This window comes from Carettochelys insculpta, chromosome 19, assembly GCF_033958435.1.
Source record: "Carettochelys insculpta isolate YL-2023 chromosome 19, ASM3395843v1, whole genome shotgun sequence".
NCBI classification, from domain to species: domain Eukaryota; kingdom Metazoa; phylum Chordata; order Testudines; family Carettochelyidae; genus Carettochelys; species Carettochelys insculpta.
Window position 1 is genome coordinate 25,341,384 of NC_134155.1, and position 27,660 is coordinate 25,369,043.

The 27,660-nt window shown below is 50.2% G+C and overlaps 2 protein-coding genes across 3 annotated transcripts in view; both read right to left on the bottom strand.

Moving 5' to 3' along the window:
- The window catches only part of HSF5 (heat shock transcription factor 5), a 46,517-nt gene extending 45,522 nt beyond the window's left edge, over positions 1-995 (bottom strand). Inside the window, exon 1 of the mRNA XM_075014014.1 lies at positions 443-995. Coding sequence (XP_074870115.1) covers positions 443-995 — 553 coding nt within the window. The remainder of the gene's footprint in view (positions 1-442) is intronic.
- A 2,905-nt stretch (positions 996-3,900) lies between these two features.
- Positions 3,901-27,660, bottom strand: part of MTMR4 (myotubularin related protein 4) — a 93,541-nt gene continuing 69,781 nt past the window's right edge. For both annotated transcript variants that reach the window (XM_075013724.1, XM_075013723.1), the window contains 12 exons: positions 26,412-26,525; positions 17,720-17,916; positions 17,292-17,420; positions 16,823-16,934; positions 15,683-15,878; positions 14,172-14,357; positions 11,215-11,385; positions 10,944-11,098; positions 8,632-9,895; positions 8,026-8,136; positions 7,518-7,606; positions 3,901-6,222 (listed from right to left, as the gene is read on the bottom strand). In XM_075013724.1, coding sequence (XP_074869825.1) covers positions 6,045-6,222; positions 7,518-7,606; positions 8,026-8,136; positions 8,632-9,895; positions 10,944-11,098; positions 11,215-11,385; positions 14,172-14,357; positions 15,683-15,878; positions 16,823-16,934; positions 17,292-17,420; positions 17,720-17,916; positions 26,412-26,525 — 2,902 coding nt within the window. In that variant the 3' untranslated portion in view covers positions 3,901-6,044. The remainder of the gene's footprint in view (positions 6,223-7,517; positions 7,607-8,025; positions 8,137-8,631; positions 9,896-10,943; positions 11,099-11,214; positions 11,386-14,171; positions 14,358-15,682; positions 15,879-16,822; positions 16,935-17,291; positions 17,421-17,719; positions 17,917-26,411; positions 26,526-27,660) is intronic.

Sequence of the window (27,660 nt, forward strand, 5' to 3'; positions counted from 1 at the left end):
GATGATTTAGTTGGGGTTGATCCTGCTTTGGGCAGGGGGCTGGACTCGATGACCTCCTGAGGTCCCTTCCAGCCCTAGGATTCTATGGTTCTATGGTTCCATCTCTCTCTCATGTGCATTCCTCCTCCAAACGGGGCACGCAGCGCAGACGCAGCGCAGACACAGCCCAACTGATGAGGGCCAATTGTTTTTTTCAGCACACAAACAGGCCGTTGAGCCCTCAGCCTGTTCGGATGGGCCCAGCGGCTCCTTCCTCCCGGCTGTGTGCACAGGTTCTCCCCAGGCAGCGTCTGAACACGCCCCGAGAACAGGGATGCCAACCGTACCTTGCTCGCCTCGGCCCCACTGCCCCCGTGTCAGTGCCTGCGCCCCCGCGCCCGCCCCACCTTCCCGGTGAGCTGGCACTCGGCAGGGTGCCCCTGGGGCTGCCCCCCAGGCTCACCGGGCGGCTTGTCGGCCTTGGCGGGCGGCGGCGGCGGCGGGGGCACCAGCGGCTCCCCGTGCAGCGAGGTGCTGAGCAGGCGCTGGAAGCGGTTGGGCGGGCGGCTGGTCACCTCCAGGCCGGCCGCGAGCTTGGCCTTGTTGGCGCTGGTGAGCCGCTTGAGGTGGACCAGCAGGTCGGGGCGGTCGCGGCGGAAGTGCGGGCTGTGGAAGTGGTGCAGCGGCCCGGCGGCGGGCGCGGCCGGGGAGCCGCCCGGCGGGCCCAGCACCACCTTGCGGAAGCCGTAGAGGTTGAGCTGCCGGATGAAGCTGGTGAAGTTGGAGGTCTTGAAGAGCTCGGCCGGAGCGGCCGCGGCCCCGTCGCCCCCCGGCCCTGCCCCGTGGCCCGGCCCGGCGCCCAGCAGCTCGGCCTCGAAGAGCGGCTGGTCGATGAGCAGCCCCTCGCCGCGCGCGTCCCAGCGGATGGAGCGGAAGCGCGGGCTGTTCACCAGCCGCCACAGCTTGGCCGGGAAGTTGTTGGGGTTGATGGGGGCGGCCAGCAGCGGCTCCTCCATGGCGGGCGGGCGGGCGGGGGAGGGGGAGCCTCGCGCCCAACCGCCGCCGCGCGAGCTTCGCGCGCCCAACCGCGGCGGCCGCCAATCAGCGCCGGCCGCGAGGCTCGGCCGCCCTCCGCACGCGCCGGCCTCGCCCGCGCCGCCCCTCAGCGCTGCCCGCGCTCGAAGGGCCGGCGGGCAGGAGCCGGGTTGCCGAGGCCGCCGCTGGGACGTGCCCTGCCGAGGCGGCAGCCAGGCCCGTGGGCAGCGGGCAGGAGCGCGCGGAGAAGCGGCGCCGAGGGGGCAGGCGAGGAGGGCTCGCGCGGCAGCTCCGGGAGTTCCCTGCAGGTACTGAGGCAGGCGCCTGGCTGGTGGCATCGGCGGGCGCGCCCCGGGGAGAGCCGGGCAGAAGCCACGAGCGTGCGGTCGTTGTACGCGCTGCCCCCGAAGCGGGGGGGGAGGCGCCGGGCCCCGCACTGCCGCCTGCAGTCGGGTGCAAGTCCCGGCCGGCGGGGCGGGTTCGCGGAGTGAGGGGGAGCAGGCAGGACAGGCCATCCGGGGCAGAGGGTCTCCGCGCCAGGGCCAGGGCTCCAGCAGCGACTAACGCCCCCGGCAGCCTCCTCCTCCTCCCCTTTGTTCTACTTCCCGGGCAAAAGGGGGCCCCTGGCCAGGCCACTCTCCGGCTCAGGCTGCAAAGGCCATCAGCCATTGGGTACGTGAGCGAGGCCCTGACGCCTGAAACGCCCATCATCACTAGGTGTTAGCGCGGGGCCCCGGAAAAGTGGGGCGCACACATAAGGGGTTACTTAGAGGACTACAAATCACATGCAACATGACAAGTAAGCCAAAATCCCCAACTTTGTAACTCCCTTAGTTCTCTGCTCACCCTCAGCAGAGAGATGGCCGCTAGAGCGATCCCTGCCTGTGGAAAAAGTGTTGGATTGTTTTAGAATTCGTTTCCTAGAATGCAGCCCTACACACCTGGAAAGGGGTATGTTCTTTTGTCCATGTATCCCCCCGCCCCTCGCCAGCACTCACAGTGCTTTGGGTGTTTGCAGAGATGTGTGCTTAGCAAGGGTCAGGGAGAAAGGGATTGCTATGTTGCAAAAGAGTCGTATAACTAAAATGTTTCAGTGCTATGCTTGGATTTAACATTCTGCTTATGTGCATCATCCATTTGGCCTCACCAGTGGCCTTCAGAAACATCCTTCACATCCCAGCTGACTGTCTCTGGCTGATAAGAAAGTGGCCAAGATAGAGCAGACAACATGTTCCTGGAAACACTGCAGTACTCCACTGCAGCGAAGAGGGACACTGGGAATGCAAAGGCAAGAGAAGGAGGAGAATCAAGTACTTGCTAGGGACACAACTGAACAGATGATTAAAGTAATGCAAGAGCAAACAGATGTTCAGATCTTTAAAAATGCTACAGACTGGATCTGGGCTCAACCTACACTATAGCACATTCACATTTCTTTACCATGCCTTCCACTCTCTGTCCATGCATTCCTCTCTGCTTTCTGGGACTCCACACCCCTTCATTGTGCTCTCCAGTTTTCACAATGATACCCTGACCTACACGTAATTGAGAAGGCCTGCCTTTTCCCAACAAGCATCTCTGCACTGGTGAGTTTTAGTGTGCTGTTTTAAGTTTTAGAATGGTAAATAATCTTTATTTTTTTGTCTACAAATACCAGATTGCATGAACAAGCATTTAAATTATTTTCTCACTGGGATCTGCACCCCCAGATATCAGCAGAGCCTCCTAAGAAAATATATGTAATGTGCCATTAAAACATCTCTGACAGATACACGTTACTGCTGCTCATTGTCCAAGTGCTTCCTCAAAGCCTCTCTGATTTGAATTGCTGTCCTCTTGGCTCTTTTGACAGCACTAGTATCTGGCTGCTCAAACTCTGCAGCTAAATGCTCTCAGTACTTCACACATGAGCAAATACTTCACCCTTAGCTTCACAGAGATTATGCAAAGTACAACACAAGGCTCTGACTATGGGCATAAGCTCCTCATCAAGGTTTAAACTGCCATAAAGGCAACACCATCCCACCTATCTGCCAAAGGCACATTCGACAGTCATCTGGCACCTACACAGCCTGCTGTTGAACCACTTCTTAGTGCTGACTAGGTGGCCTGTGTAAGGTTTCATGAGCCAAGGCTGTAAGAGGTAAGCTGGAGCTCCCAAGATCACTACACAGATGTCCGCATTCCCCACTGTAATCTTATGGTCTGGAAAGAAAGACCCCACCTGTAGCTTTCTGTACAGGCCAGCATTCTTGAAGATATGTGCATCATGCATCTTTCCAGACGACCCTCGGTTGATGTCTGTGAAATGTGTATGGTGATCCACGAAGGCCTGCAACACTATGGAGAAATATCAGTTCTTACGGATGTACTCTGTTGCAAGGTGGTTTGGTGTTAATGTTGGAGTGTGTGTGCCACCTATCACTCCTCCATAGCTAGTTCTTTCTGTTCTGTCCAATACACTGGGTATGAGGCTAGGGAGTGATCTGCTTATGTGGGAGCACTGGAACCACCTCTAAATGGAGACAGATAAAGCCAGTGGGAGTTGCTTCCAAGCAGATGGGTAGCAAGCATGTGCTGGTCAGGAGCAGATGACTGTCCCATACTAGCAGTGTGGTGCAAGGGAATCTCCTCACCCAGCCATCAAAAGGACAGGAGAAAGCTCCTATCCACTCCTGGGGGCAGGAGGACAGGATCTCAGCGGGCGAGAGGAGAAAGGCAGTGGCTTGGTAAGAATGAGAGCTTGTCTTTAGTTTGGGGTTTTTGCCCTACCACAGCTGGCTATGGCAGCAGGAAGGACATTATCTAAAATGGAAATAAAACAAAAGAACAACAACAACAACAAAAAACAGAATCCAGACTAAATAACAGGGCCAAACACAGTGGCACTAATATAGAGATTTTATTTCAAATGTATTGAGTCTTACAGCACATTGTTTGCCACAACGCTACTGAACTGATTTGGAGGTTTTGGCCAGCACATTGTGACACTGACACCCACAAGAGCTGAAAGCAGTTTAGATTAACCATGTCTGAATCAAAATGTTGAGGAACACAGGCCTTGACTCTCTGCTGCCTTATTCCTTGCAGTCACTTCCACCTGTGGAAAGTTGAGGCTAAACTGGAATTGTGCTCTCACCAGGGAATCAGTGTCTTACACATGCTCTTCTCCACAGATGGAAATAAAGCAAGATACATGGCAGGAGAGAATCAGAAGTATGACATCTCTCTCCCCTTCCCCCCACCCCCATGTTGTTTTGCTCCCAGTATGGAACAATAAAACAGTCTGAGCAGATAGTCTTCAGCTGATGCTAGCTGTGCTTTCACTACTGGATTTACAAAACCAAGGAGGCTGAAATGTAAAAGTGCAGGAAATGAATTTTTTTACCCCTTCAACTGAAATGTGAAAAACAGGGGTTCTCCTTGCATGTAGAACTGCAAGTTCGGAACATGGTTTGAACAGCTTACTGTTTGCTTATTTACTAGATAAGGAGAAATCATACCCCCTGCAATGTGAAGTCTTAAGTAGGGTATTTGTGGTCTCTTTGTTTAGTTGGAAAGAAACAATCTACTCAGCTATTAAACATGCCTATGGTTCCATGTTCTTTCCTTTGCATCCACCGGCATCTCTCCAGCTTCCTCAGGAACAAGCATCAGACGCTGCCTTAAAGGATCCAAGAAAAAAGCAGAGGCTTAATCTTGTAACTCACATCCTCCTAAGTCTGTATCCTAGTCAGCTCTCCTTAAAATGAGCAGGGATGCTTGTCTTGTAGCATATGGAGACAACAGAGAGGAAACAACTACAGATTTCAAAATTGGCAACTCAAAGTTATGGCTTCTGTACAGCAGATAGTAAAGGTATTCAAGTCCAAGAGGATCTTTTAAGTGGTGTTGGAATGAACCAGAGACTGTTTCTTTTACATAGGAGCAGATGCTGCATGTCATGCTCATTGCTGTATCTTTTGGTTAAGCGCCATATTAGAATGAAAAAAAAAAGTCTGTAAAGTCTTTCTTGGCCAGCTTTCTCCCTACCCCCAATTTGGTATCTATGCTTCCTTCCCCCTTCGGGTTACATTAAGTGCACAGAAATATATAGCAGCATTTGGACTGAAACCCTCACACACACCAAACAACACATTCCAGGAGGTAAAACAACACACTATGGCCTATCCTCAAGATGTCAAGTTTTCAGGATAAAGAGCAATAGGAAAAGGAGGAGATGGAGGCAGCAAAGAGGAGAAGGAGCAACACAGGAACACAAGTTATGTTTCTATAGTAGGACAGAATCAGTCATTCCTGTGTTAGCACCAGCGTGTGACACTGCGAGAGACCCAAAGTAGACAGGCAGAGCAAGAAGAGAACAAATCAATCTTCCATCTCTCCACACAGTACTGCAGGGGCATTGTGTAGTGCATTTACCGCTCTGCAGGACCTGGACATTGGCAGATCTGCTTGGCCTCACAGGGAAGTCTCATCTTCACACAGAAGAAATTCCTTTTCCGTATTCAAGAGATGGTTAACCGAATGATTGCTAGAGTTCAGACCCCTTATCCACAATGCCTGTGTGTAAATCAAACTCCACAGAAAGAGAAACAAGGGAACCTCCAGGTGGAGCCTTTCTGAAGTGATACAGAGGTACTGTTCAGAACCCACCCTTTTCTTTTTGCACAAACTGCCTTTTGTAGGGTGGAAAATAGAGTTTGATTCTAAACATCCCTTTCTATTGCTTTGGGGGTATCTATAAAAGCCATCACTTTCCAACCCATTGGAGAAAGAGGCTGTGGGCTCCTGTTTAGCCCTAGGTCTTCAGACCAGCATATGAGTGCACTGATACTGAGATGGGCCTTCTGTACTGTCTCATCTTGACTGCTTCAAACAGATATGGGATCAAGGAGGGTTGCTGAGGACAGTGCATTTGAGTTTGGTGTTCAAATGCTGCACCAAAGACCTTCACCATTACAGGGAGGCAGAGCCATCCCTCAAATCCGTGAGCAAAACGGCTTGGCATAGCCAATGTCCCTGTCCACCATTCAACTGGAAGCTGTGGCGATGGGTTTCTTCAGGTGTTGGCTCATGAGCTCTCTAGCACGAGACACCTGGATGTGGTCATAACATGAATTGCAGACAAGGACTGGATCGTAGAGCTGCTGATCAGGAATGGGCAGCTTCAGATGGCAGCAGCCAGCACAGAACACGTTCCCACAATTCCTGTTGGCAGAACAAGGAGTAATGGTCAGAAGTTGAAGAGGGAGAGGTGTAGGTTAGATATTAGGAAAAACTTCTTCACCAGGCAGGTGGTGAAGCATTGGAATGCGTTGCCTAGAGAGGCGGTGGATTCTCTATCCCTTGAGGTTTTCAAGTCCCAGCTGGACAAGGTCCTGGCTGGGATGACTTAGTAGGGGTTGATCCTGCTTGAAGCAGGCAGCTGGACTAGATGACCTCCCGAGATCCCTTCCAGCCCTATGATTCTGTGAAGAGCAGTGACTATGGGGGATGTGACACAGTGACATCTCCATAAAGAAGAATGTCATGTCTAGACTTGGCAAGTCTTGGGCCAAACACAATCAGCCGACATGTTGCTGGACATGTTCAGTCCTGCCTGCACTGATGTTCAACTATGTGGAAGTTCAGAGATGTTGGCTGATGCTTTAAACACCAGCTGTATTCCTAATGTAGACATGGCCAGAGGGAGGATCAGAGACCCCAGGACAACAGCAATAAAGACAGCCTTAGACGTTATCATAGCATCATAGATTAGGGTTAGACAAAACCTCAGGAGGTCATCTAGTTGAACCTCCTGCTTAACTTTGGGTGGCGGGGGGTGCAAGGGTGGCTGGACAGCAGAGGTGACTGCGTCCCTACATGTCTCCTCCCCACACCACCCCTAACCCAGGGGAGGGCTGGGACAAACACCCACTGCCCCAGTCCCTGCCTTTGCCCCACCTCTTCTAGCCCCTGCTCTGCCCCACCCCTTCCTGCCTCTTCCCCCAAGTGACATCAGCCCTGGGGACTAGAGTTTGGCCAGCAGAACATGTTGAGTCACCCTGCATTCACCAGCAGCAGTGGGGGTGAAGAGGAGCACATGGTTTCCTGCCAGCGAATGTTGGTGGGGGGGCATCCTGCCCCCTCCCTGAGCAACACATCCCAGAGAGTGGAGCAGGCTGGGTCCACATTGCTCCATTTCCCCTGCCACTACTCCTGAGCGTGGAGGGACCTGACTCCTGCTGCTGGCTTCCCACTAGTCCCCTGGCCACCCAGAGGATCTGGCCCCTTCCCCTTCCTGCCCACTGTGGTTTTTTTGGGTCTTTTTTTTTTTGGGGGGGGGGGGGGCGGGGTGTCTCTCTCCATGTGCCTGCCTCCCAGTGTCACTCCTGGTAGATAAAGGGAGGATCAGTGATCTTGTGCTGAGGGCCTGAAGAGACAGAAAGGGAAGAACAGAAGTTGGTCCCTTGGGGGCTGAGGAAAAGATGGAAAAGAACACTGGAGAGATACAAGAGTTTTACCTGCAGTGGTGCCTCCGCTTGGCTAGCCAGAATTCACAATCACAGTTAAAGCAGTGGGAGGCCATATGGTCTGGAACCCAACGTGTGACCTGCGGAACATAACAGTCCAGTTAGCATGCACCTCAACCCAGGAGCCTGTAACAGGCCTGTGAAACAGTACCATTGAATAAGACATCTAATGATTGGATCAGGGGTTACACTTAGCCATGAAACACTTCAAACCAAGTGGCAGGTCTGTAAAGCAAGGCATGGAGGCATAGCCTGTTGAGCTGCACCTCACCCAGCAGCAAGGGGCATGGAACTGCTCCCAGGAAAGTCTGGCCCCCTTTCCCCACATCCTGCTACAGCTGATCTCACAAGGGAGCCGAGAGCCAGGCTCACCACACATCACTGCCTTGCACAATAGGAACTGTGCACTGAACCTAGATTCCATCCTGCTCGGTCTCATCTATCACCTTCAAACAGACAAAGTCCACCTTGCCACATATGTAGCTGTATACGGATGTACCTCAGTTTCCTTCTTATCAACAGGCTCCCAGCTTGCTTCAGACAGACAGTCCTCACTGTGATCAGAGAAGAAATCCTCCGTGTCGCTGCTGTCCGATTCCTTTAGACAGGTCTGTGGAGAAAAAAAACAAAGTCGTAACAGCCAACAGCCACTTCCAGCACAGACAGAAAGGGCAGTACCTCCTCCCACCTCACTCAGACTGGTTCCTGAAGGAGCAAAGTGGCCCTGTTGTTGCTCCCCAGCTCAAGAAGCAAAGGGCAGGAGAATCCAGACTGGCATCACACCCCCGCTCATGTCTTGGGAAACACAGGAAGACTGGATTGTTTGGGTATTAGGTGCATGAAGGAGAGGTGGAGGTGGTATCTAGATGAGAGGAGGAACTCTGTTCTCTCCTGGGAAGCAAGGGCAAGGAGAATGTAGAACTCACGGGCACATGGTTGAATCATTATCCTAATAAGTCTTGAACCTGCACAGCAACAGTAAGTGATGGATGAGAGAACACCTGAGCCTGGCATGAAGTCCAGGTAGTGCAGGGACATGGGATGTCCCAGTTCAATTGCTGGGTCAGACACCCTGAGAAATGGCACTTTATAGGCTGCAACTTACAAAGTCATCTTCATAGTCCATCTGTGGCTCAGCCGGCGGGGCACAGCAGTGACGTATATCCAGCCTTAACTGGAGCTCTCGCACCTGCCTGCGCAGCTGCTCCACTTCCTGCTTGTAACTGGCTTCAATCTGCCGCAGCCTGTGCTGAATCACATCTATGGGGAAGGGGAGCCCATCATCATCCAGGTAGAGAGGAGGCACAGGGGAAGAGCTTGGTGGCACATGCTTGGAGCCAGACACCTGCTTCAGGTGGCAGGGTAACCATGGCCGGCTAGGCTTCCCTGCAGGCCCTGCACAATGTGCACTGGGATGGCCAGAGCAGACTGGTGGTTTCACACCTTCTCTTGGAGACCACTGGCTACTGAGGCAGAGCCTGGGCGCCCTCAGCTGTTTGCTGTTAAACCTCTTGTTACAGCAACCATAGGAAAGCAGCCGCCTGGTTACTGTCTCCCCATTGGGGAGTGACTTCACCATTCCCTGGAAACTGTCCCAGTTGGAACCCAGGAAGGAGAACTCGCTGGTCTGGCTTTGGGAAATGTTGGGCCTTTGCCATGGCTCCAGCGGCAATATCCCCACTGAGCCCTTTTCCTCACACTGTCCATTCCTGCTGCTCCCATTTTTGCCAGTGTTTTTATGTTGCTGGAGGATGCCTGGCATGGGGCTAGGGGTGGTCTGATGAGAGACACTTAGCGCAGGGGTGTCCTGCTTGGGAATGCACACTGCAGGATTCACGGCGTCTTGGTGGGGGGGTTGCACAAGATTCCAGCTTCCACTGGATTCCAGGCCAGTTGTTTTGGAAGGATTATAGGGACATGTTTCAAGCTGCTCCCCAGCTCTGACACAAGTCCTGCAGAGTTTCTCCAATCCAGGATAATTTGGAGATTGGCTGATGCTGTTTACATCCTCCAGATTCACCCTACACCCCTTTTCTGTGTCAGCAAAGATGTTGCTTGCTGGTGGAGGCACCCAGCCACTAAATAGTTTGCTTGGTGCACGGTGATCAGTGTGGCTGTTGAAGTTGGTGGTTTGCAGGGGGTGAGTTTTCCCCTGCTCCACTGGCACCTGCTGCATTTCTCCCAGAGCTATTGCACTGCCTTCCTGAAGGTGCAGCTCCGTGCCCTCCATGCTGGCATGTCTGGGCTCCAAGCCAACCCGGGCCTCCTGACAGTGGTTGTTCAGGTTTGGATCACTAGAAGTACGGGTCAGTGGGCTGCTGGAGTCACCGGCTGAAAGCAGGTCATCCATAGATCTTGTCTTTGATAACCTGGAGCCAAGAAACAAAGTCTGAGTCTCTGGAGAAGGAAGTTTTCCAATAAAAATCCTGATACCTGCTGCTCTGTGCCCCAGGGGCACTTGCCACCCGAGGCAGGGTGAAGGGAACTGCCCAGCAGGCATGACTATGTTTCTGACTATTGGTAGGATGCGCCAAGGTTTGACAAGAAAGCACAGTTAGTAGGGTTATGTCATTGCACCAACCTTGGCATTTAGACTTACTGCCAACATGTCAAAAGGGGGCACCCATTCTGGGTTCCTTGCCTGCCATTTCTTGGTTTAATTATGTCACAGCTGGGACTTTACTTCAAGGGCTTTAACCAGCCAACAAGAATCTCCATTAATATCCAGTTTCCCCCTCAGGCTGGGGTAAGTTCTTTGTTGCTCCAGGCAGCCCTTTGGCACAAGGAGGCAGCTGCAAAATCTATCCTTTGGATCCCCAAAGCCGCTCCCCCTGGGTGCTACTCAGCACTAAGCAAGAGGAGAAGGAAGTGACTGATGCACTACTGTGCACTGTGTTTTTGAAGGTGAAGGAAGAATCAGAGTTAGATTGAGAATACACAAGTCAGCTAGTTGGGAAAGGCATGGACAACTGTTACACAAACTTCCTTTTTCACACACTGCTTCTTAAGTAGAGAAATAGGCACGCCTACTACAGCCAGCACTGCATCTGGGCACTTTCCTTCCTTCTAGGTCTCATTCTGTTGCTCCCTAGGACATGTTGGTGTTTGCACCACTGCAGTGTGGCCTCAGGCACATTCTAGGGGGTGCAAACATGATATCTCCCTATATGGATCTCCTATTATGGCAGGGAATGTGCCCTTTCTCTTCCTGGTTTCCCCTGAGGCTACTCTGGAGGGAGAGGTGACCTGAGCATGTTCAAGGCACTCCAGGCCCTCTTTTTTCAGGACAATGGTTCTGAGAGCTTTTTGTGGCAGATGTGCGTGTGTGTGTGCTGTCAACCGGAGGAGACAGGGCGGAAAAGAAACCCAGGACCCCTGTGGGAAGGGAAACCAAGACTGGTCCTCCTTTCTCTCAACCTGTCGAGAGATCTGCCACTGAACTCCTGGCTTTGGGATCCTGGCGACAGATAGTGGTCCATGCCCTCCTCCCCTAGAGGGCATGGGGATGATGCCGGAAGGTACACTGCAGTCCAAAGATGTAGTGCTCGCACATGGCACACTGGATGCAGCACCTGCAGGAGAAATTTACACTGAAGGACAGAACACAAGGGAAATCCCTCCCCATCCAAGGCAAACCAGCCTCCCTTCCCCTCCAATCCATATGGCTGGGTTGTGGGCTCCCACTCACTTGCTCAGTGCCAGGCATGTAGAGGAGATTGTGAAAATTCTTGTTGCCAGCTCTCAGGAGGGACCACACTGAGCAGGTGCGTTTGTAAATGTTGTGCGTCTCTCGCTCACAGGGGCTGTTGCCCAGGAAGGTCCCATATAGGCAGGAGTATGTGTGCTGCACCAGCTTCACCTGCATTGCCAAGAAAAAAGAGCAACTGCCAGGGCCATTAGGAAGCAACTCTCCCCATCTCACCTCAAACAGCTCACCCTAAAGCACACACTCCTGCTCGCCTTTCGTCCAGTCAGAAAATGCTACCCAAGGATCACTTGGTGTGAACAGGTAGAGGCTTCAGGGAATGCACAGGTTTTTACAGGAGCCCTGGGTTGGGTATTTGCACGACAGTTCACTGAAGAGTGGCATGTGAGATCTCTGCTGAGCCAGCAACCCCTGGGTTGCCATAATCACTGCGAAGCATACGTGTGGGTAATAATTAAAGGAGTTCTATACAAAAAAATCATGATTTAAAGATCATGAAGTTAAGGCAGCTGTCAGATGGTGCCATTCCGCAAACATCTTCCTTTCAGGCAGGAGATAACTGACACTTATCTCTCTGTCTGGATATCTGTGCATTGCATACCTTGTAATCAATACCTATCTACATACGGTGCCAACTGCAGATGGCAAAATCTATAAGAGGAAATCTTCAGGAATAAACCAAAAGCTGGGGGAGCTCTGTTTATTACTAAAAACAAATAATTGGTGTGGGAGAGCTAAGAAACACATGGAAGTGTTTACCAAAGAGGCAAACCGAGTCTCTATATAATTCATGAAAGAAGGATCACAGCCAGCCTGGCTGTAGAGCTACAAAGATTTTGGTTGTATTCTGCAAGACATGACACTATCCTCTTAAATTAAGTCTAGGTTCCAGAAAGTACATTATGATTTTATGCCTCGTAGTGCCTTGATTTACACAAGGGTTGTGTTCCCATGTACCTTCACATAACTCGAACTTTGCGTAAATGGAGGGGCGGCTTTTTTCCTGGTGGAATGCATATTCTGCAGCTGGGGAAGCAGCAGGAGCACACGGAGCTCTTTTTCAAAGGTAAGTCCTGGGGTTGGGGAGCAGTTGGAGGGGGTTGAACCTGGGGTGGGTTGGGGTTGTGGGAGGGAGGCAGGGGGGTAAAGCCTGGGGTGGGTTAGGGCTGCAGGGGGGTGGAGTTGAGCCAGAGTCGGGCGCGGGGGTGCTTGAACTGGGAAGGGTGGAGAGGGGTTGAGCTAGAGACATGCTTGGGCGGTGAGCTGGGCTATGGTGGGGTTGAGCTGGGGCTGGGGGTATTGAACTGGAACCAGTGGATTGGAATCGTAGCTGCACACGGGGGGCTTCAGGAGTTGAGCTGGAGCCAGAGCTGGGTGCAGGGGGTGAGCCAGAGCTGTGCATGGGTGGTGAGGAGGGGTGAGGAGTACTGAACCGAGGCTGTGTGGGACCAGGGGGGTAGAGCCAGGGCCGGGTAGGGGAGCAGGATTTTGAGTTGCACTTGTGTTAATGCACATTAAGCACAAACTCGAAATCACACATTTTGAGGGTTCACTGTACACGACACCATTTGTTTTCAATCCAGTAGGGTCCCAGCATTCACAAGGGTTCGCAAATATTGAGACCCTACTGTGCATTGAATGTCTAACTGGGGAGCTAACCCAGAGCAGGCAAAAATGCTTCCTTACAGTAAAGGCAGGCAGTAGTGGGGTGCCTTGCAGGCCCGGGTACACCCAGAAATGTCAAAGAGAGAGGAGATGGGGATTAGAGATGCCCACTGATCCTGCCAGTCAACCTCTTGTAACCCAAACCCATGTCATGTGACTGCCCAGAACATAACATTTAGTTTTTAATCTATCATTGTCTACTACCTAGTGTAAGAAAGAAACAAAGTCTTTGGCAGAAATGGAGCAAATGAAGCCACTTTCGGCTCTGGGTCTGGAACTGAAGAATCTAACAGAAACTGCAAGAAGGCAGCTGCAGTGCTTCCAGGTCCTTGGGAAAAAAGTCAGATTGCAGAGAAACTGAGGAAGGTGAAATCCTTCTCCCTGCTCCACATGGTAAGCCTGGGAGAGTTACAGCATATATCCCACTGGGAACTACAGGACTGCAAATTACTAGACAGTCATTCAGAAGTGTCACGTATACTGTGATTCAGGTCAGAATGGCACCCAAGAAAGGCACATGCTTCACAAAAACAAGTTCTTTCAGTCCTAGGTAATTAAGTTTCATCAATTTGAACACTTAACAGATGGACTAATTAAAGACCACTTTATGAAGCAACTGACAATGGGGTTAAAGGAAAGATTACAAGAAGCAGACCACTTTGCAAGAAACAGCAGACGTCTGCAAAGCTATTAAGGTTGTACTGCCCAAATGAAAGCGCTGAAGAGCTGTGAGGAACTGAAATGCATCTACTTAAAAATATGTATTGGTACAAGTATAAATAATGTACAGAGAGTAGATTTGTTTGTAACATAGTGGAAACTGAACACAATTTAAGTGTGTCCAAGCATAAGGAGAACAATGTTGCGCAATTAAATCAACCATTTTGCAAGAGTATGTTACTTTCAGCACAAAACACTAAGTAACAAAAAAGCAGGAACATCAACTGACAGCATTAGCCATAATGCAGTCACATAATCAGGCTCAATAAGTAAGGATTAATACTGGTATAAAAGTTTTGAATGAGCCAAATATGAGTGCTCCCCACTCCAGCCTCCCTGGTCTAGATACCTCCCTGGCTGAATTACATGCATTTTCTCCCACTTGCCCCTCAGCCACATCATTAAAATCTCAATCCATAATAAAAGAGCTGTCACTTTTACCTAAGTCCGCTTTGCTTTTCCTCAAGTACAACAGCTCTGAAACTTCAGCTGTCCCTTTGCCCTTGCTCATATTTAGCAAGAAAGAAAAAGATATTTGCCTGCACAGCTCTTACCAGGAAGGCTTCGTTAAATTCAAACAGGCAGGGGAACTGCTTGAGCAGCTGATGAACAGAATCTAGCCACTGAAGAAACACTGGACACTGCTCATTCTGATCTTCCACATTCTCCTGGTGCCCACAGCGATCACCGAATTTGTGACCAAAATCCAGCCAGTCTGATTCAATTAGCACCTGGAAACCCTGTCAACAAAGAAGAGTGTTATCTGCAGTGCCAGGTACCCGGCAGGGCACGGCAGTTCTTGGGGCCTTCTTGGAGGACTAGAGAAGATTGCACTTGTGTTAATATTAGAGGCAAAGAATAATGAAGGCTGGTGGTTACAACGATGAGGTCTTTTCCGTGGTGCTGAACAGAGACTGGCAAACCTTATCACCCAAAGATGAAGGTGTGGCTGCTAAATCCACGTAACAAATCTCTTTTGGGTACTACGCAGAGAATTAAGCAGGCAAGCTGCTGAGCCATGAACACAAGTGGTCACTTTTTGAGCCAGCCTCCCCAGGACAGCTGCTCTTGGAAATTGTGTGTGACAGATATAGTAATTTCCTACAATATCTCTGGGAGATCTTGTGGAATTAAGGATGCACTGCCTTACATGAATGGGTTATGTATTAATGTGGATGAGGATTGTGCGCAACGTCTCAGGAGTATGGCAGGGAGATGTGACCAGTGAGACACCTGGGGGTACAAAGGAGCTTATGAAACAATGGGTCAGTCAAAAATGGAGTTTTGGAACAAAAAGTAGTGAGTGGTTTTTCTGGGAAATACTTAGGGGTGGTGTGAATGCAAATTCCCAGTTTCTGATGCAAACACCCAGCCTTTTAAAACTCTGCCCTGAGGAGTGGGCCATTGTCTGCTGATCACTTGTTAAAAGATGTCAAGATTAAAGGCCCATGATGTATACAAGAAAGACTGGGCTATTTGGAATCAGAGACAGATACGAACATGGTGAAAATCCAGTGATGGGGTTTGAAGGACAGACACATACCAGAGCCAAAGTGGGAGCAGGGTGACCTCTGGTAAGCTTTTTAGCATGCATGTGCTCTCCTGATATTTTAATATGCTTCCTTTATAATGCTTTCACTTTAGGAATGAATGTGCTTGCTGACAGAACTCTACATGGTAACTTATGACCACAGCTCATTACACTGGTCATAGACCCCAGAAAGAAAGCAATGTGCAGGCACTGTACTTTAGAAGGAGTGGATTTCTTGATGTATCACAGGGATGCAGGGAACCAGCAGCCTGGATAAACCCCAGTCAGGACAGAGACAGACAAAAGTGTCTGCCCAAGAGAGATGAGGGCTGAAGAGTTAAGAGCCTAGTGTGGGTCTCCTTGAAGGATCACAGAGGTGAAATACACGTCCCAGTCACCCTGCCTTGTGACATTTTGCAAAGCAGCTTTACTGTGAAATGCAGTTCCACTCCATAATCTTTCTTCTGCTGAGGCTCATCACAGGCATGAGCAACTTCTTAACAGAAGCTAACAGAACAGCACTATGTCTGGTACCTCCATGGTCCTGTAATAGGGATCCAGAAGTATCTTTGCCAATGCTACAATCTGTGGGGTTCTGTCCCAGCCATCCGAGCAGTGAACCAGCACTGGGCGCCTCTCTCGGTCCACTGCAGTTGAGACCAGAACGGCTGCCTTCAGCATGATGGAGAGATGCTGCAGCCACTTGGTACTCTCGAGGGCTGAAAGCCAGCTGGAGCACACACAAAAAAAAGGGAAACGTATTGTTAGCTGTCTGCTAGAGGACAGGTCTATCCCAGGACACTTTGGAGCCCTCAGTAAATACAACTGCCTTCCCCACACCAGGTCCCACAGAGGGCAGACAGCCAACTCAGGAAGACAAGCCCAGGATCCAGCCCCCAAATCCCTGTGACTTTAGCTGGTCACAGAAACCATTAGGTGCTACTGAAGCCCCAGAAGAGGGGTGTGTTTACAGAATCCCTCAAGTACTGGGAAACAACATTCCAACAGTAAAGACCGATTACAGTCGGGATGGGAGTCTCTGGCCCGCAGGCTCTGATGTTGGGGGGTGATCTGCATACTGCTGTTTCCCTTTTCCCCGGCAGGGGAATGGCAATGCAGGGAAGCATTCACTGCAGGGAAGCATTCACTGCAGGCTCTGCCGCTGTCACCACCATTGGACAGAAACTGTAGCAGTGGTGCTGCTCAGAAGCTACACCAGATACGTGCCCCAATCCCCTGCATCCTCTCACTCCCTTCCTACCTGACCCCACACTACAGCCTACTCCCGCACCCTGCCCAGACCCTGCACCACACCCTACTCCTGCACCCTACCGCATCCAGACCCTGTACCCCAGCTCACTCCTGCACCCTACCCCATCCAGACCCCGCACCCTGGCTCACTCCTACACCCTACCTCCTGCCCAGACCCAGCAGCTCCAGCCCACTCCTGCACCCTACCCCCTGTCCAGACTCAGCACCACAGCCCACTCCTGCACCCTACCTCAAGTTCTGTAAACATGCCCAAGACAAAAATCTCTGATTCCTGAGCCTGCCACCTGGTGCTGGAGCTTGAGGGGGGAGAGTATGAGAGGAGAAGAGAATTTCCAGCTGCAGGGGCAGATAGAAGAGCAAAGAGGGCAGTATCAGATTGTGCTGGAATGTAGGAGCACTTACTTGCTCGGATCTGGCATCTGGCTGCAAACAGCACGCAGGTACTGGAAACTGTTCCTGATGGAGTGGATATTGGCCATGCCCATGAACACGACCTCGCAGTTCGGATAATACTCTAAAAGCAAGAGACAGAAAAGGTTGGGTGGGACCTGCTGCAATCCAAACATGTCATCACAGCACACTGGAGCTGCTGCCCATCAGTTCCATGCAGCATTCCTGATCCCTGAAAGCTAGATGAGCTGCTGCTGGGCAGAGTGTTCCAGACACATCAAGGGCAGACAGCCTCACTGTAGTCTAGGAGCTGGCCCTCAACATTAGCAAGGAGGAGGAGGGACAATACTCATCAACAACTGAATCAAACACAGCACAGAGAGCCCCAGTCCCTTCTGGAGCCAAGGGGTCTGACAAGCAAGAACCAAGCAGGCAGGTGCCACAAGGTCAGTGATGACGCAGCTGGAGAACTGTTTTGTACCTTCACATTCACAGCCCCCGCCCTTTGCCCTGTTGGCAACAGCTGCGGTGTAGGATCTGGCATCCAGGATCAGCAGCTTCTGAGGAACTGCTGCGTTCTCCACCCCTGAACAGGCAGTCAGCGAAGAATCTGCAGAGACAAGACAGGCTGAACTTCCTTGCACTCATACAATTCCTCCTGCTGGGCCTTGGCCTTTCACATTACAGCCAAATACTGACAAAGCACTGCCCAGCGCAGCACTCTCAGGGCCTGCAAGGTCCTGACTAGTTCACGTAGGTGGCATTTTTAAATCCTGCTTTACAACCCTCGCACCCCCAAGACCCAGTGCTCCAGCCTTTGCGTGCACCCCGAGTCAGGACCCAACCCTGGACAGGGAATGTCACCCCGCACAGCCTGGGAAGCAAGCAGAAGGGAGCAACCCCTCTTACCAAAGTCTGCGTCGCAGGCTTCAGTGCCTTCACTGGCGCCATTGTGGGCAGATGTACTGGCCGTCTTTGTTCCCGGGTTCAAGGCACAGGCCTTCGCGATGGAGGTCACAAGATATTCATCATCAGCATTGCGCCAGCCCCACCAGCTGATTTCCGGTTGACTGCAGCGTGCGATTGCAGCTCCATTGGGCTGGTGCCTGAGAAAGAGGAGAGTCTCACTTGCTATCCCATTGCAGAAACACCAGGTAGTGTGCCTGCAAGGAAGTTCTCCTCAGGGGCAAGTGCCAGGCTTGGAGGACCCAATGGTGTTCACAGCAGTTTTGGAGGGCTAGTGTTTCAGCTCAGGCATTATGTGCACCGTGGTCATGTCTATACAAGGTCAAATGGCCCTGACTTCCTCAATTAGTCTCTGATGGTGATGAGGAGCTCAGCTCCAAAGAATTGTACAAGGAGAGAGACAGGAAAGAGCTAAGAGGTAAAGTGGGGGGTGAAAACTTGCCAGCCAGATGGCCTAAGACCTTAGTGTTTGTTTGACTGGCCGGTAAGATCACCACAGAGAATTCCAGATTCAGGACCAGGCCTCTGTGCAGGAAAAAGGCATAGGTGCCAAATACTCTGATTTTACACCGCCTGGGGACTTCCCCCCCACTGCCTCCTCTGAACTCCCACCAGGGGACACACGGTGGTGTGGGGGTTCTTTCACTCCCTCTAGCATGAAGGAGCAGAACAGAACAATCTGCCCCAACTGCTGTGACTCTGACCTTTGTGAAATAATCTGCTTGGCCTTGGGATACACCAGTCAGACACCAGTGCCCTAGAATGGTGTTTCCCAAAGGGTGGTACTTTAAAGGATTTCAAGGGGTACGTGGCAGAAAATAAATGAGGAAAATCAGTAGATAAGCACTGGGATGGCACTGAGTGACATCCGGAAACAGGTCTGCAAATGCTTTAAGTCAGCGATACACTGGCCTAAAGAATGGAGCCAGCACCTGTAGATGTTACACCTTGGCAACTGTCCAAGGAAACTCTGGTACAGAATGTTTACAGTGAGCCCTGATCACCTGCCAATGAACAGGGCAAAATCTTTGTGTGTATAAATGGGGTGAGTGAAGGGAGAATACCAGCTCTCAGGATGAAACGATGTGATACCCAAGTCTCACTAAGCTTCACTTACACTGGGGGCTTCTCCAGATAGCACAGCTTGGCAGGCACCAGAGCCCTATTAGAGCAGAATAAGACAGATCTCCTTGCCTGAGTGCTGAATACATGGGATTTGGGGTACATGTACGGTCTTAGTGAAAAGCCCAATACGCCTGCTGGATCTGCAGATATTAGCACCACTGGTCCCTGTAAAGTGAGGGGGTCTGGACTAGATGATCTCCCAAGGTCCCTTCCAGTTCTAGGAGATGTGTATCTCCAATTATCTATTGAAAGGGAGGAGGGATAACTCAGTGGTTTGAGCATTGGCCTGCAAGACCCAGGGTTGGGAGCTCAATCCTTGAGGAGGCCATTTAGGGATTGGGGCAAATAGATGTGAGTGCTTGGGTGGCCACCTAGGAGAGATTCAGGTTCCACCCAGCTGATTATTAGAGCCCTCACAGCCAGTAGCATATCTGCATAGAACAAAATTTATTCTGCATATGGATGGAAAAAATTGGGGAGGAATGCAGATCAGCACTGATATGATTGAGACCAGAGCTGGCCATGTGGTGCAAAGCAGTCTGTCACTGACTGAAACCTCTCTGTCCCAAGACCCCTAAGCCTGCCCCTGCCCCCCACCCCATGGGAATCCTAGAATCCTAGGGCTGGAAAGGAGGTCATCTAATCCAGACCCCTGCCTGAAGCAGGATCCACCCCAGCCAGGACTTAAAAACCTCTAGGGGCAGATATTCCACCACCTCTCTAGGGAGCACATTCCAGTGCTTCACCACCCTCCTGGTGATATAGTTTTTCCTAATATCCAACCTACTCCTCTCCCTCTGTAACTTCAGACCATTGCTTCTTGTTCTTCCATCTGTCACCATTGAGAACAGTCTCTCTCCATCCTCTTCAGAGCTTCCCTTCAGGAAGTTGAAGGCTCCTATCAAATCACCCCTCAGTCTTCTCTTCTGCTCACTAAATAAGCCTGAATACAGGTCATGTGCTCCAGCCCCTGAATCATTTTCATAGCCCTCCGCTGGACCTGTTCCAATGCATCCACATCCTTTCTATACTGGGCTGAGGGGAGAGAAACTGGATGCAATACTCCAGATGAAGCCTCACCAGTGCTGAAGAAGGGAATAATAAGTTCTCTAGGTCTGCTGGAAATACTTCTTCTAATGCACCCTAATATGCTGTTAGCCTTCTGGGCTACAAGGGCACACTGTTGACTAATATTCAGCCTCTCATCATAATCCCCAGATCCTTTTCTGCTGCACTGCCAGTTGGTACCCAGCTTGTAATAATGCTTGGGATTCTTCTGTTCCAAGTGCAGGACTCCACACCTGTTCTTGTTGAACCTCATCAAATTTCTTTTGGCCCAATCCTCAAATTTATCTAGGTTACTCTGGACTCTATCCCTTACCCTCCAATGTATTTACCTCTCCCCCTAGCTTAGTGTCACCCACAAATTTGCTGACAGTGCAATCCATCCCCTCATCCAGGTCATTAATAAAGAAGTTGTCACTAGAACCGATCCTTGGGGCATCCCACTTGAAACTGACTACCAATAAGACATTGAGCCATTGATGACTACCCACTGGGCCTGAGCATCTAGCCAGCTTTCTATTCATCTTATAGTCCATGTATCCAATCCAAACTTCCTTAACTTATGGGCAAGAATGTTGTGGGAGACTGTACCAAAAGCTTTCCTAAAGTAAAGGTATATCACATCCACTGACCCCTATGTCCACAAAACCAGTTACATCAGCATAGCAGCTAATCAGATTGGTCAGGCATTACTTGCGCTTGGTGAATCCATGTTGACTACTCTTGGTCACTTTCCCCTCTTCCAAGTGCTTTAAAATGGATTCCTCGAGGATCCCCTCCATGATTTTTCCCGGGACTGAGGTAAGGCTGACCAGTTTATAGTTCCCAGTATTGTTGTGTTTCCTTTTTTAAAGATGGGCATGACATTTGCCTTTTCCCAATCATCATAGACCTCTCACAGTCTCCACAAGTTTGCAAAGATAATAGCCAATGGTTCTGCAATGACATTTGCCAATCCCCTCAGTACCCTTGGATGCATTAAATCCAGACCCATGGATTTGTGTGCATCTGGCTTTTCTAAATAAATAGCTCTTAACCTGTTCTTTCCCCACCGTGTGCTGTCCACCTCCTTCCCACACTGCATTGCCTAGTGCCATAATCTGGCAGCTGACCTTGTCTGTGAAGACCGAGTCAAAAAAAGCATTGAGTGCTTCAGTCTTTTCCATATAATCTGTCACTATGTTACCTCCCTCATCGAGAAATGGCCCCACACCATCCATGATCACCCTCTTATTGCTAACATGTCTGTAGAAACCTTTCTTGTTGCCTTTCACATCCCTTGCTAGCTTCAACTGCAACTGTGCTTTCACTTTCCTGATTAGTCCCCTGCATTTTCCAGCCATATATTTATACTCCTTTTTAGTCATCTGTCCAAGTTTCTACTTCTTATACATGGCTACTATATTTGCTTTTCTTATTGCACATTGGGAAGACTTGTTCCTGTGCCTTCAGTAAGGCTTCTTTAAAATACTGCCAGTTCTCCTGAACTCCTTTCCCTTTCATGTTAGTTTCCCAGGGGATCCTTCCCAATAGTTCTCTCAGGGAGTCAAAGTCTGCTCTTCTGAGATCAAGGGTCTATATTTTACTGCTCACCTTTCTTCCTTGTGTCAGAATCCTGAACTCTACCATCTCATGGTCGCTGCAGCCCAGCTTGCCACCCACTTCTATTTTTCCTGCTAGTTCTTCCCTGTTTGTGAGCAGCAGGTTAAGCTGCGCACAGCCCCTGCTTGGTTCCTTCAGGACTTGTACCAGGAAGTTATCCCCAACATTCTCCAAAAATTTCCTGGATTGTCTGTGCTGCTGTATTGGTCTCCAAACAAATATTGAAGTGGTTAAAGTCTCCCATGAGAACCAGGGTCTGTGATCTGGAAGCTCCTCTTAGCTGTCTGAAAAAATCCTCATCCACCTCATTTCCCTGATCTGGCCATCTATAGCAGACACCAGCCACATCACCTCTGTTGCTACCACCTCTAAGCTTAACCCAAAAGACACTCAACTGGCTTTTCTCCCTCCATGTACTGGAGCTCTGAGCAATCATTCTGCTCTCTCACAAACAGTGCAACTCCTACTCCTTTTCTCCCCTCCCTGTCCTTCCTGAACAGTTTATGCCCTTCCATGACAGTGCACCAGTTATGTGTCATCCCAGTTATGTGAGGCATAATGTATACACGGGCCAGGAGATCCTCAGACACAACGGGGCCACATCTACACGACAAAGTTGTGTGTCCAAAAATGCTTTTTGGGATAAAATCGCAACACAATTTTTTGTCAGGAAAAATTCTAAGATTTTGCAACACAAAGCTTCCATTTCCACGAGGGACTCTTTCCTTTCCCTCCTCCTTTTGCTGTTGACAAACATGCAGTACGGACGCTATGAGACTTTTTTCTTTTAAACACATTTATTGCCCTCCAGAAAGTTTCCCACAATGCCCCAAGTAGCTGCTCTGGCCAGTGCTTTGAATGTCGCAACAATCAGCCCCTCCCTCTTGCAAGCCTTGGGAATTTTAAACTTCATTTCCTGCTTGCTGGCACATCAGAGAGTGACCTCCTGGTAACTTCCCAGTGGTCGTGACTGGCTATCTATCACTCCAAATGCTCTCCAGCATAGGTGACCAGGGAGCTTTTGGATCTGATCAGTGTTGGGGAGAGGAGTCTGTGCAGTCCCAGCTGTGACTGACCTGTAGGGAGTGGGACACCTACAGGCATACTTTGTGAAGCTTGTGTGAAAAGGGCCATGACCAGGACACGCTGCAGTGCAGTACAAAGAGAGAGGAGCTGAGGCAGCCATGGCAGAAGGTAAAGGAAGCGAACTGTTGATATGCTGGTTTTACAGGGAGCTAGAGGTTATCCCTGGGGTTGACTCCACCTCCATCCTCAAGAGCCCTTTGCAAATTTGGAGGCCATGGAGTCAGAAGGAAGAGGACCTACCCTGGAGGATGAAGTAATAGGTGAAGAGGTAGAGCTAGGTGTGGATGTGGTGACTGCTAGGAGGTATTCTCCACGCCCAAGGTGAACAGCCAGTCTCAGCAGTTGCTCCACAGGGAGCAGGAAACGAGACGCAGGTAAGTGGCTGCCTTGCAGAGGAAAGAGGTGGGTGTAGGACAAAGGCAAGTGAGAGTCTGGCTGTGTTTCTGAGTGGCACGTAGCCCCATGTAGCTAATCACATCCAAGCAGGGTGCACAGGGACAGAGTGCAAGTTGCTAGCGTTTGGAAGTTGAGCCCTGGTTTCCCTCCTTCCTCAGCAGAGAGGTGTGTGGCATCATTAGAATGATTTCCTGCAGAGCTGCTCTATAAGCCACACCAGTATTTTCTTTTGCTCCTTTGCACACCCCTCACACCTCCCACTCACCACCTTTATAGCACCAACAGAGGTGTGTCTTGTGCAAGGAACAGTGGGAAGGTGGCTGGATATGCTGCAGAAAGTGTTTGTAAGTGAAATGTTTCAATCTCTTTTGTTACATTCTATGTTACAGGTGAGCTCTTGGGGACACAGCAGACACCTGCTGCCAGACTGCATCAGATAAGGAAGAGGCTCAAAGGCACTAGGCATGACTCATTAAGGAAGTTATAAAACACTCCTCAATGAAGTCCAAGAGAAGGAAGAGCAATGGATAACAGAAAAGATCAAGGTCCTTAAAGCATGCTGAGACGCTCAAGTGTTTAATCAAGCTGCAAAATGAGCAGATCCAGCCCCAACCTCCCCAGCAGCACATACACAATTGGTCATCCAGTAACAACCCTCCTCCACACACCTCTGTAAACCCTCCCCTCACATCTTTGACTATGAGAACTGGTCCTACATGCAGCTGTAAGGTTTTACTCTCTCCAAGACCCTCCCTTACCAACAAACATGGGAGTTTTGGTGTATTTCACTCTCATTTGTCTTGATCAATAAAGGCAAACATTTTTAACAGTAAAATCATTTTATTTTCTGTTCCACAACCCACAGGAATCTTTTCAGTCTCCGGTACAGGCTATTCAAACATTTTCTTGCACGGATATGTTTCCATGAGATGTTAAATGGGATGCAGCAAGGTAGAAACCCCAACAGAAGTAGATTTTCAGGGCCCATCACTGTCTAAGTGCTGCCTCAAAGCCTCTCTGATGTCAATAGCCGTCTTCTGGGCTCGTCTGACAGCCCAAGTGTCTGGCTGTTCAAACTGCAGCCAAGCACTATGCTTAGGTTACAGGCAGGGTGTAGCTGGGGCTGTGTGAGGGCAGGGGAGTAGCTCAGGGTGCAGGTGGAGGCAAATGGGATTGTTTGCCAGGAGGACCCCTCTATGGCTGCGCCCTGAGGACTTTGCTGGAGCCAGGTTACCCACTCAGCCAGGTTGTGTGAGCTGTCAAAGGAACAGCTGCAGCTCTAAGCAGCAGTGGCTGAGGATGCAGGAGTGTCTTAGCTGCCCACACGACAGCACCTGCCAGAGCAGCAGCCTGCACTGGGTGGCTCCAGCTTCCTACCTCTGACCTGGCCAGGGCGCAGGCCTTGGGGACGAGTGGGAGCTGCCACCAGGGCTGCCCCTCTCTATACTGCTGTTTGGGAAACAATGCCCCCTCCCACACCACATGCCACCTCCAACTGCATCCATGGTCTCAGGGCTTCTGCCCTGCTGGGCACCTGGGCAGAGGTTAGTACTGAAACTGGATGGAGCCTCAGCTGTGGCCCTTGCGAACCATGACATCTAAAAACCACAGCGTTTATGGGGTGACCTAATCCTCTTCTTTGGTCCCCAGTATGAGAAGGTTTCCTTGCCCCAGATGTCCTGCTGGAGCTGCAACAGCCACTGGGGCAGCCTACGATACTGAACCCAATGTTTTTGGGGTGGAGAAGGAGCAGACCCCATTGAGGCTAGTGACTGGTCCACCAGAAGGCGCTTCTGTCTCTAGCCTCTCTCTGTGACTTGCCTTTAAATGCTGCACAGCTAGGACGTGGGTGTCCATGAGGCAGTACTCATCACTGCAAGGGGAAGACTCAAAGAAAGCTAGGGCTGGAAGGAACCTCAGGAGGTCATCGAGTCCAGCCCCCTGCCTAAAGCAGGATCAACCCCAAATAAATCATCTCAGCCAGGACACTGGTCATGCTGGGACTCAAAGCTGAGACTTGTGTAGGTCTGGCAGGATTTGAGCATAACTTGGAGAGCTAATGAACCAACTACGGTCTGGAAAGACAGGTATGGCAGGTCCGCCCTTCTCATCACCCATGTGCAAACTAGAGAGACACACAGTAACTAAACAAAGGAAAAGAATAAATCCCTGTGTTAAGAAAGGTGGGAAGCTGAGAACCACCCGACATGCAATGGCTCTCTCTCTCAAGCTGCAGGTGGCTGTGAAGGAACTGAATACCAGAGGGAATGAGGGGGAATGACCCCACACTACCTTACATGCCCCCATTTGGAGGCATGAGTGATGCTCTGTGCAGGTGTGGAGCACACAGACACTGCTTTGTGTTCTCTGATTAACAGCACACAGGTGTATGCACATCCTGCAGTGGAGCGATAAGGAGCTACACTCGAATGATGCCATGTTTTCAAAAAAACTCAGAACTTAATTACCCCCAAAACAATTTGCCTATGACCATTAAAAAGCACCTCTAATTTGCAAGTACTAGCGTCTCCACTAATTTTAGCTTTCTACCCACTCACTGCAGTGCTACAGCTGCTCTAGCTTCACATTTCTGGGGAGGGTTTTCCCCAAGAGGAGGAAGTAATTGTTCACTCCTCATCGTCTCTCAAAACTGCACGACTGTTTTTGCTCATTTTTTTTGTCTTTTTTTTAAAAGAGAGAGTCAGCTTCAGGCCTGAAAAATATCAGATAATGATGGTAAAGGTAACGCTCCCCCAAAACAGGCACAGAAACCATTGTGACTACATCTATGATACAAGGCTAGATGCCAGCAGCTTTAAAGTCTGGCCGTCAGCAGGAAAGACAGGACAGCTGGAGACACCATGCCTCTTTCTTGTACACTACCATGCTTCAGTGGCACCCTGCCCCAAGGCTTGAAGTCGCTAGATTGGCAGACGCCAGGCAGAAGTACAGGAGAGAAGTTTCTGTAAATATGAAGCGCAGCGCACACCTCAAAGGGCAGTGTTTGTGCATAACAGGCACGTAACAGCTCGACATGCCAGTAGCACAGGTGCTCCACCCATGCAGGCTACCAGAGGGCTCCCATATTGCCTTCAGGCTCCAAGCGCACACCAGTAAGGAGTGAGCCGGTGCACACAGCCGGATTTATGAGTGCTTCAGTAATACCGCATAAAGCCAGGGATCGGTGAGGTCAGTTGGCTGTCCTCCTCAGAGACCTGTCATATTGCTCCCAGGGAAATGGACATCACACCCACCCTCCCTAAGTCCTCTGCCAGAACCAGGGGCCTGCATTCATGACACGCAGTACAAAGGACTATGAGCAACAGGGCAGCTACTGTATTTTTTTTTTTTTTTTTTTTACCTGTACACAACTACAGGAATCCTCTTCCAAGACCTGAAGGAAGCCACATTCTCCAGCTCCTTGTCCGTGATCCAGACGGGAACTAGCAGCTTCTGAGGGTAACTGGTACAGAGTCTAGAAATAAAGTGACACGAGGCAATCAAAGCCCAGCAATGAGAATATGCACCTCACTCTATTTATGCAGAGACCAGAGGAGATGTCCAGGCTTGTCTGAACTTGACTGAGGAGTATCCAGGCCTATGGTGGTTTTTTCCACCCAGAATTAGGGGTGCCTAGGAGAAAGAAAGAAAGGTGGCCCTGAAAGTCGGCTGTGTACAGAGGCCTAAATGGTAAATGGCACACCCCTACAAGGGATTTTTAATCTAATGTACCCAAAAAGAGGCACATCTGAGCAGGCAAAAGCACATTTTACTCTACATAACATTATAATACCTGAATATTGCAAATTCAGAGAGAATGCAAATTGCTAATCAATACAATGACACATGAAAACATGCTGAGGGAATTAACCAAGCCTCGTGATTTTGGTACATCTGAGTCAGAAATGACTAGAACCAGCTCCCACAGAACTGAGTGTATGATGGCCATCACCTTGGCCAACCCGCCAGTGACTGAACCAGGGACCTCCAGAGCTAAGAGCATGTGCTGCTACTGCTTGAGCTAGAGTGCCCTGCCTGGGGCTGTTCCCAAAATTCATATTCTAAAGCCCAGGCACATATGGGAAGAAGTGGAAGTGCTAATAAATAAATATAACTATGATATTGTTGGCATCACAGAAACTTGGTGGGATAATATACATGATTGGAATGTTGGTATTGAAGGGTACAGCCTGCTTAGGAAGGACAGACAGGGAAAGAAGGGAGGAGGTGTTGCCTTGTATATTAAAAATGTACACACCTGGACAGAAGTGGAGATGGACGTAAAAGATGGACGTGTTGAGAGTCTCTGGGTTAGACTAAGAGGGGTAAAAAACAAGGGTGATGTCCTGCTAGGCATCTACTACAGGCCGCCTAGCCAGGTGGAAGAGGTGGATGAGGCTTTTTTTAAACAACTAACGAAGTCAAGCAGGGCCCCAGATTTGGTGGTGATGGGGGACTTCAACTATCCAGATATATGTTGGGAACTAATACAGCGGGGCACAGACTATCCAGAAAGTTCTTGGATTGTATTGGAGACAATTTTTTATTCCAAAAGGTTGAAAAAGCTACCGGGGGGAAGCTCTTTTAGATTTGATTTTAACAAATAAGGA